The sequence below is a fragment of the Elaeis guineensis genome, chromosome 5, assembly GCF_000442705.2.
Source record: "Elaeis guineensis isolate ETL-2024a chromosome 5, EG11, whole genome shotgun sequence".
NCBI classification, from domain to species: Eukaryota; Viridiplantae; Streptophyta; class Magnoliopsida; order Arecales; family Arecaceae; genus Elaeis; species Elaeis guineensis.
The window spans coordinates 17,015,178-17,025,650 of record NC_025997.2 but is presented as its reverse complement, the minus strand read 5'-3'; the positions used below and the strand labels follow the sequence as shown (position 1 = coordinate 17,025,650).

The following is a 10,473-nucleotide window of genomic DNA, read 5'->3' as shown; positions in this document are numbered from 1 at the left end:
GAAGACTCGTTCCGGTCGGCCCCCTCTTTAAGCGGGCCTAGACCCGGTTCGGATCGATGATTCGTCTTACTCCTAACTTTACTGTTCCGTTCGGACCTACGGTCAGACCCGAGGGCGCTAGATAGGGAAGCGTTGTACAGCGCGATGCAAACCTCGTTGTACATAATAGCCTTCGACTCCGAACCCCCCGGCTTCCGATTCCGGCCACCAGTAGAGAAAGTGAAGCGAATGGGTTTCTTCTTCGCTCTAGAGAGATGGTGCTCGAGAGTTCGCCCTTTCCCGTTGATAAACCCTAATGGAGAGAGCTCTATTCTCGCCCTCGTCTCTACTTCTCTGTCCGGATCCCAATCAAGAACCTTGATCTCCTCCCATCCGTTTTTTGTTAGCACTTTCGGGGCTTGTCGTGGGTCCAATGGATCCTGTGGGAGTGGGAAAAGCCTGGACTTTGCTTCTCTTCCGAAGCTCAGATGGTTCTCTTCTCAGGCATCAGCTCTCTCAGAGCCCGCGACCTCTGATGGGCTCACGGTGGACGCCATCGTCGCCAAGGGCTGGCCGATACTTGATGAGGGTGAGGGCGATTGGAGGAGCCATGCCGCAGCAATTGCTCAATCCATTCAGCTGATCAAGAAGCGATTGCAGGTAGACCTTTTCTCCTTTTATTCATCTTTGCCTCGTTGCTCTTTCTTTGATGCCTACTAGTTTAATTACGCTCCCGTATAAATATCTCAATATTTTCATGGTTTTATTCACAGCAATTATATCTTATTACTAAATTTAGACTGCTTAATAGGTATGGGTAATCGATATTTTTGATTGCCTTAGGAAATGAGTGTTTATTATTGTGAAGTCTAGATGCACTACTTTGGTTTTAATAGACTTTTAAGCAAATGCTTTTGTACTTCCTTCTTCAACCTCTCTAGAAAAGAGAAATCATACTTATGTACATGCATGCTTAAATATGACATCGTATTTAGCTCTGATATTAGAGTATTTTTCTTGCTGGCAGTGGAGAAATATGATTGTCAGGTTGGAACAATTGTCTGTGGCACTGAACAAGTCGGACCTTTGGGATGATCCTGTTTATGCGGGGAGAATTAGCCGTGAGCATGGTGAACTTATGGGTAAGATAAAGGATGTAAACAGATTTGAGCAAGAGCTACTTGAGCACATTGATTTGTTGAAGCTTGCACGTGAAGAGGATGATAAAGAGTTGGAATTGGTGAGCTCTTGCTTCTAGGAATGTATTTTTATGTGCTCCTTGTTCAATTTTGATTCCAGGGAGAAATGTAGATGGAATTTTTTTTTCCCGGATATGGTTAGGTGTTTGGTGACAAGGCAGATATTCCAGGTAAATCACGGAAATGGTTCATTTTGCAGGGATAGACTCATGTTTAATGTATTAATGTGGGTGGTTATAAATCACCTGAACTTCTCACTTAAATATCATACCCCATGTTTTCTTGGTCTGTTCTGTTACTGATATAATTCTGATGCTCTGTGTATTACCTTTTATTTCTAGTTGAAACTCTATTTCCAACTTTAATCTTGGCAAACAAATTTTATGATAGTAATCAATGATGGAGGCAGATGTTATTATAGGCTTATTTTGCAAAATATATCTATTTGTTGTTTTCACATTGCATGATCTATATTTCAGTCCTCAATATGGTATCTTACCTATCTTATTTTGAGTCCTCAACTGTTTTCTATGTTCTTTGACTGGAATTATGGCCCCATCACTAGGCATTAATACCAAATCCTGCCTGTCCAAAATTCCAAGTATTTTTCTGTGGATGTATGTTAGATAGACAAAAAAAAATATGCTAAAACTTGCTACAAAAACCTCCCAGTCTGTTTCATCGTCATATTGACTTCCTCTTTGAGCACATGAACCAAGTGGGAACCTTTCAAGGAAAGAACATTGCCTCTTAAATACCATATCAGCTTCCAGAGGTGGATTTGCTAAACTTAGGCATGCATATCCGGTCGGAAATGAGCGCATTACAACACTGCTGATTTCGTATTGGTAGAAACAGTCATATCATGATGACTGTTATATATTGATTATTTTAATTGATCACCTTCTAAGAAGTTCTTCTCTGGTCCTTGGAGAGAGTTTTAACGATGTATGTTAATTTTTTCCTTTTTCTATTTTATTCCTTTGATACATGCAACATTGACAAGTTTTATTTTGTCTTTGTATGTCTGTGAAGGAATCTATGAAAGCACTGCTCGGTATGAGAAGAAATGCAAAGGAGAAAGAACTTGAAGCATTGTTATCTGGGGACCGTGATTCATGCTCTTGCTTTATAGAGGTTATTCTTGTTTCTTAGAGTTCTCTAGCACTTTAACTGCAGCACATGAATTTACATTGTTCTCCGGACTTAGTTACTGAGTTAATATTATAAAAAGCTCTGTTTTTTTTTTATTTTATTCTTCTTCCTCATATATCTAGGATGTCCAGCCTTATGTATTTAGCATGTATATGGTCATATATACTCTTTTGTTTCTTCAATATCTTAATACATGATTTTGCAATTTCTTGATCTATGATTATCAAAAGAGGCTTCAAAGTGAAATGGTTATAGAAAAAAAGGTAGAAAATATAGGGTCTACATCATAAAGCATCAATAGAGTTTTTTGAAGCATGATCACATCTGCAAAATTGGCAAATCATCGATCTTAAATTATGCACTATAGGTTAGGACTTCTAAAACACAGCCAGTTGGCAGGCATATGACTTTTTCCATTTTTCTGCCCCAAACCCCTCCCTTCCGTTGTTCCATGTAATACTTAAACCATAGATCAAAATGCCCCAAATGTAATCTGTTTAGTTGGACAAGTACATGTTTCACTCTTAATGATCTGGACAAGACCCAAAGGATGATATAGTTTCAATGCTTGGAAACCTTACTATTCTCTGTCATCTATTCTTATCTTCCTTTTACTTCAAATTTCCCAAATAATTTTATTCAATTCTTGGGGTTTAAAAATTATTGCTGAGTCTTCTGGTTTAGATGTCTAATCATATTTCAACAGAAATGAAATTTGGAAGAAAATTCTGCAAACTGCAACTATGATTCATACACTCAGAGACATCTTTAATTCACACTACTATAACATGGAAAGTTGGTGAAGGTATTTCTCACGCCATAAGTCATCTACAATCTAGAACTGACTCATGCACTTTTAACACTGAATGAATTAACTGTATTTCAATAATGCATAGCATAATTGTTTATGGTATCTATCACTTAGACCCCTTTTATGTACTTGTCTCCTTTTCATGGCTGTCTATTATATTATATTGATGATCAACTGTGAAGCAATGAAGACAGTAGCAACAAAGTTGAACTGCATTACATTTTTGATATTGCTATGTAACAATGTGTTCTAGCACACATTCCTCAGTGCAGGGTGTATTGATTTACTTCAAGTTGCAGCAGATGAAATGGGATAGTCTTGAGTTCCGAGGCAAATTTAGATATAAATAGCCTATAGTTCCTGGGATTATTGCTCCAAGTGATGAGAACTTACAGTTTTCTCTGACATAGATTTCTTTAGTTGTCCTCATTGAGCCGTTGTTGATTTAACATTTAGTTTATCCCCACTCAACCAATTCCCTCTAGCTTACACTATAGTGATGGCCTTTCAATATGTTGCTTTATTATTTGTCATAAATTTCTTGGAGGCATTTGCTTCTGTTTCCCGATCATTTTTAGCATATGCATTAGTAAAAATACTTTCACATAAAAAATGCAATATTTTCTCATGCTCTTGAAGATCATTGAATTCTTTGATTTTCCAATTTTAAGAACTCAGGGTGTTGATAATGTGATTCAGGTTCAAGCGGGAGCTGGAGGAACAGAGAGCATGGACTGGGCTTCCATGGTTATGAACATGTACAAGATGTGGGCTCAAAGCCATGGATTTGCAGTCACAGTGCTCGAGGAAATGCCTGGTGAGATAGCAGGAATCAAGGTTCATTTTCTTAACTTGTTGTCTTTTCCATTGTTTGGTTCATGTTCATCATTACAAAAAAAAAAAGGACAACTTTTTTTATTGGTGAATAAACATGTGGACATTATAAACTCTTCAGAAAAACCTCAAGGTAATTTTGTTTTAGCAATTTGACTTGAGACAATATCTGAGTTTCTCCAAAATTCAAGATTAATGACTTCCAGTATATGTAATTTGGCATGATTTATTCCATCTGCATACTTGAAAATGCATTATTAAAGCTACGAAACAACACGATGCTTAAGATGGCATGCATGTTGTTTATATGCCTGTCATAATGGCCAACAGGAAACTCAGGGATGGATGTCATTCTCAAACCATGTTCTCTGCCTGTTCTGGAATATACAGTCACTTGTTGCAGATCCTATAAACTCAATCTGTGCTTGTGTAAAAATAATTTTTTCCTTTTGCATAAACTTACAGTGAGCTTTTAGTAGTTCTGAATATATTTATGCAGTAATGTGGAGTGTTATTTATTTAATGGTTGATCTCTTCAGCGTGCAACAATCAAAGTTGAAGGTGAAAATGCATTTGGATATGCTAAAGCAGAAGTTGGGGTGCATAGGTTGGTGCGAATATCTCCTTTTGACAGTGCAAAGCGCCGCCATACTTCTTTTGCTGCTGTAGCTGTGATACCAATACTGAGTGATGTCTCTACCCGATATCAGATTAAAGAATCAGATCTTCGTATAGAACGGTTTCGTGCTGGTGGTGCTGGCGGTCAGCATGTTAACACAACAGAGAGTGCAGTGAGAATAGTACACATTCCAACAGGAATATCTGCTACGTGTCAGAATGAAAGGTAATTTTCATGTCTCATATTTTCTCATCCTAGCTGTTCTTCTGGTTTATAATCAATAATTAGTATAAACACCATCATTTTGTGTGAATGAAGTTTTGTAGACTGTCAATGCTTTTGATGTCCTATACAGTAGTTAACAAATATAATTGCTATAATCAAGGTTTTAAATTTCATGGAACAAAGCTATCTTGGTTTTCCCATGGAAGGGAACGTACCACCATCCCGCTTTGTCCCGAGTCCCAACATTTGGGATAGAGGATGTCTCGGGACGTCGATCGGGATACTAGGACACTAACGGGACAATCCTGTTCACACATGGGATAGCATCCCATTTTGATGTCCTGCGAGATGTCTCGCTAAGACTTGAATCCTTGGCTATAATCATGTTCTGTTGACTTGTCACTCATCGATAATTTTTTTTTTTCTAACATGTTTAGTTTAAGATATTTTTCTGATATTCATGTCACTTGGTAAATAAACACCTACTTTCTGCAGCTACACTTAAATTGTTTCTCTCACTTAGACATAGTATATGAAGAGGGCTATTTTGTTAAAAAATGAGAGGCTCAACCTGCCCACCTTGATGTCATTAATATGATGAAATAGTAGTGCAGAAAGAAAAAGAGGACTAAATGTGTTAAACGTGAGATTATGCAGGGTAAATGAATAGTAGTGCAGAAAGAAGTTGACTCCGAGATGTTTGGGAACCCTGCTATTGCTGGACCTAAACTTAAATTCCTCTCGCATCTCTCTCAAGTGGCCTCTCCCTCAACCGATGTCCTTTCTTCTCCTCCCCACCCCAACCTTCCACAACACTCCAGAAAAACCAAAAAAAAAAAACAAAAACAAAAAGAAGCTAACTCAGCTATCTGTCAGGAGGTTCAGCAATCCTGCTCATCCTGAACCCCTTCACAACCACCACCTCTCTCTGCACCTTGTTCAACCTCAAATCCTCTGCCACCACCCCCTCTGTCTGCATCTCAGTTGACCTCTCATTCATCATAGCCTCCCAGCTTGTTGGCCTCTCAGTCACTCTCTTCTGACTTTCTCCTGATCCTAGCTAATCAGATTTTAAGGTAACATGGCCTTGTCTAAGCGTAGCTTAAGCAGGGTCTTCCAAGCTCAGTTCAGGCTTGAGTGGCGCTCAGGCTGGTTCATTTAATCATCATCAAGCTCAAGCTGGCCTCATCTTGCTCAGATTTGGTTCCTTTAAACTTAAACCCCTTGTCTTGACCTAGCGGAACTCCATTAAGTAGGGCCTTTTCATTAAAGCTGACCTTTCAAAAGAAAAATCCAGGGAGATTGATATGGTTTTTTGCCATGCTTTTTTAACAGGACAATGAGAAAGATTTGTTGTCACTGAAAGCATGCAACTAATCATAAATTTTTTTCTTTGATGCGGACTTGCATTTGAAAAAATTGACAGTGCAAGTCATCCGTGGCTGAAAAATGGATCACCCAATGGAAGTGTCATAAAAAATTTCTTATGAAACAGATGAGTTCCATTTCTAAGAAACTGTGCATATAACTTCTGGGATTTGGCTTTCTTTAGCTTCATTGTAATTGATGACCTGTCTTTTTCAACCTGACAGCATCTGTAATTATTCTAAACTCTCATCTTCATCAACATAGTGACAGCATTACTGATACGAAGTCCCTAAAATGCAGATCACAGCATTCCAATAAAGCATCAGCAATGGCGGTGCTTCAGTCTCGGCTAGACCAGCTTGAGATGGCCCGCCAAGCTCAACTGAATGCAGAGCACACTCATTCCCTCACCGAAATCAGTTGGGGCAACCAAATAAGGACATACGTGCTTCATGTAAGATACTAAAGACCGATTTCTCGGTTAATAACTGTGGAGTTTAGGGCCCCTAATCTGCTTTTTGCCTCTGCAGCCATATCGCATGGTCAAAGATCTCCGAACAAACTATGAAGTTTCAGACCCTGATTCCATTCTCGATGGTGATCTTGATGGTTTTATTTTGAACTTCCTATCTGCATCACTGGATAAAGATGAGGGTAACACGAGTTAGAGGTTGCTATTTTTAATTCCGATAATCACTGATGAGCAGGTGAGAGAAGTTGAAAGCAAGCTTCACCTGGTATTTCTTTAAAGAGGGCATGTCTGGTTTTTGCTGCTGCGGCTACTCAGGTGTCCCACAATGATCTGTTTAATTAAGTAAACAGAAGCCAACCATACAAGCAGGGCGCTGGCCATGCCAGAATTAGGTTGGCACACATCTGCAGAAGGAGAAATTAGTTACGCTTATATAGCAGTTCTTCATGTCATACGTTTTTGCTTTTTTTATAGATGAATTTTTACGGCTATTTTAGAACGTGAGCTATTCTCCAAGCTCGTGTAACGAACGCTCGGTTTTGTAGCTGATCGCTATTTATTTGGAAATTTGAGAGTTAAACCATGCTGACATGCATACTTTGTTAACCTATCATCTTGTATTGTTCTGCCCGTAGAGAGTGTGTTGGAGGAGTCACGGGTTATTGCTCACATCCTTCTATTATGGAATAGAAAGTTCTGAGAGTGAAGATGAATATAAGCTATTAAAGTCTTGTTTTATGCAAAAATAAATGTATTTTATGGACACAAGGACTTGGTTCTTATCCCACCTTATTCCATCAAGCGCCCATTCGAGGGAAAGGCCACGCGCGTGTGCCTTCGTTCACGTATTATGGTCTCGGCCTAATGGCGTACGTGCTAGCACGTCCACGTCCACGCGGCCTGGGACCAGCCCATCAACAATCCACGTTGGAACGTTCACGATGACTTTAGAGAAAAAAAAAAAAAAAAAAAAAAAAAAAAAAAAAAAAAATATATATATATATATATATATATATATATATTAGTTAAAATAGACGTACGAGCCTCTGTCCACTGCATGTTCATGTTCTTTGATAATGTTCATGTTCTTAATTTGACGTGCATGGGGTTTTTATAGGAGAGGTGTTTCCGATAGAGTGCTTATTTTGTTTTTTTTTGGTTTTTTGTTTTCGGACCTTCCACCTTCCATCCTTCCCGTGGCTTCCTCATCCCCCACAATCACCGTCCGATAGCTTCTGATAGAGCCCGGACCCCATGATCGCCACTTGAGATAGGGCCATTGACGGCAACACAGTTGGCTTAGGCGGTCGCGGAGGCGATTGATATTAACGGTGAGGATGGGGTCGCTAGTGGTCATGTCAATAAAGATAGAGTTTGGGGAGAGGCTCGGGAGGACGTCGATGGTGGGGTTGAGAGAGACACGGCAGACATCGGGGTTGGTGGTCATATCGACAAGGATAAAGCCTGAGAAGAGGCCCGAGAGAACATCGGTGGTGGGGTCGAGAGCGAGGCGGCGGACATCGGCAAGCTAGCTGATAATGAGGAACAGAACCGGCCCTAGGGCAGATTGAAGTAGGCGACCGTCCCAGGGCCCGGTCAAGTATCCATCAGTATAAACAAGAGAATAATGCATGAAAAAGATGAGTGATCTTTGATCAAATTAATCTCAACTGTCATTCTAATTAAGACCATTCATGCCTGTTCATATTGCAGAATAATCTTAACAGTTGATCATTTTTTGATCATTGTACGAAGATCTTAGTGAAATTATATATATATATATATATATAGACAAGTAGAAATTAGAAACTACATATATATTTTTTTTCTCCGATTTTTATTTGTTCGAATAAGATAGGGTTGTCATGGTGGGACAGTATTCGATGGGTCAGGGATCGAGAAGGCTTCGGGTCCTGGTCAAATATCCTGTTAAGTTTTAATAGAAAATGCTTCATTTTTTCATTTGGCCCCAGGTCTAAAAATATCAAGAACGGCCCTGATGAGGAAGATGACATCACTGGCACGAGCGACAGTGAGGGAGTAGTCGGCGAGGTGGGCGCCACGATCGACAAGGGGTTGGACCTTGGAGGTGGTCCAACGGAAGATGGTGAGGGAGTAGTCGGCCGAAAGTAGGTGGGCAGCCATGGATAGACCCATGACGCCATGGAGGTGGGGGAGGAGGGAGGTGCAGCAGCGGAGGCCAAGAATTTGATCAAGGGCTTGCTGAAGAAGTTCAGAGAGATGGTGATGAAAGAGGAGGCCGAGGAGGCTAAGAAGCAGCTCGAGGAGGTCGGAGCGAAGGTCTCCATCATTTAAATTCCCTTTGGATTGGTGAGGGATGCAGGGAGAATGACAAGAATCTAATTTCTAGGTACGCAAGATCCAATCTTTTTACTCTTTCTCCGTTTAATTTTATTGTTTGTAAAATTGAGGGGATATGCTGTGCACTGTTTTGTAGTTTTGCTTATTTGTATTTATTTAATATCTTCAACAGGCATGTTGATTTGTTTCTGCTCGAATCATTGCTTTGACATGCTCTTGCAATGTATATGTTTACTATAGCATCGTTGGATTTGTCAGGGATTGCTTCATATTATCATTTGATGTTACTAATCTAATCCTTCTGATTTGTTTATGTAACTAATTTGGCAGTGAAAATTCATCGGAATGCCTATGTGGAGGGGTTCGGTTGTTGGGAAGAGGATTTGGTGTGAGGTGGGGGAAAGGTGGTTTGGGGATTAAGAGGACTCAGATTGCTGCCTTGTGCCTTGAATTAAAATGAAGAACATTTTGATTCGCACCTGTCTTTTGAGACGAAGTGCTTCTCTTTGGAGTGGTGCAACCCAAGAACCCACTCCCTTATTTTCCCTTCATGAGATTTAAAGCAAAAATCCAAAAAAAAACTTTGAAACCTCACGTGACTGGCACATGAGGCAGGGAAGTAGACTTCTGATGGAGTTTGTTTCTTTTTTCCGTAGAAGCTTATAACCCGTGGCAAATTATTTCGAAATGGATTTAGAATCTCTTGCTAGAGTCAAAGGTGTGAGAGGAGAGGATGAAGGAGAAGAGGATGGAGAGATGGAAGAATTTAAAAATGATTAAAGATAAAAATAATAAAATAATAATTTATGAAGGAATTTTATGGAATCAGGATCGTCTGATCTCCACAAGATTTGTCCGATAACTTATAATGCACGTTCTATACAAAATACAGTTTTTTAAATTATTTTTAATTATTTTTAAAATATATATAATAAATATAATAAAATAAATAAATAAAATTTAATATTATTTTAAAAAATTTATATCATATGCATTGCATGGGATTATAAGCTAGTTTAATTAAAAATTTGGAGCTAAGATTCCAGGAACAAATACCATCCTTATGCCTTTGTTCTGGCGATACAAATAATTGGCCCCATCCTAAATAATACTGCAACAGATTACTTGATGATCACTTTTGAAAAAGAAGATGTTGAAATGAGCTGTAAATTTCTCTGATTAGGAATGCAATCATCTAATTAGAGGAAAATATATTTGTATAATTCCTAAATTGAATCCCTCTGATTAGGAATGCAATCGTCTAATTAGAAAGAAATATATTTGTATAATTCTTAAATTGAATCCCTCTGATTAGGAATACAATCGTCTAATTAGAGGAAAATATATTTGTATAATTCCTAAATTGAGCCCATGAAAATTAATAAAAAGGGCCCATTTGGTCCTAGAGATGTATCCCTTCTTCCTCTGAAATTTTCGTCTTCACCCTCTTTTCTATTCTTCTTCTGTTTATACTTCTGTTTGTCAACAT

The 10,473-nt window shown here is 38.9% G+C and overlaps 1 protein-coding gene across 1 annotated transcript; it reads left to right on the top strand.

Moving 5' to 3' along the window:
- The first annotated feature begins 57 nt into the window (after positions 1–57).
- LOC140858107 (peptide chain release factor PrfB2, chloroplastic-like) lies at positions 58–7,268 on the top strand. The gene is made up of 7 exons (XM_073257673.1): positions 58–639; positions 1,007–1,219; positions 2,214–2,315; positions 3,844–3,981; positions 4,518–4,822; positions 6,491–6,644; positions 6,721–7,268. The coding sequence occupies exons 1-7, from the start codon at positions 145–147 to the stop codon at positions 6,856–6,858; spliced, it is 1,545 nt and encodes a 514-aa protein (XP_073113774.1). The 5' UTR covers positions 58–144; the 3' UTR covers positions 6,859–7,268.
- The last annotated feature ends 3,205 nt before the right edge of the window (positions 7,269–10,473 follow it).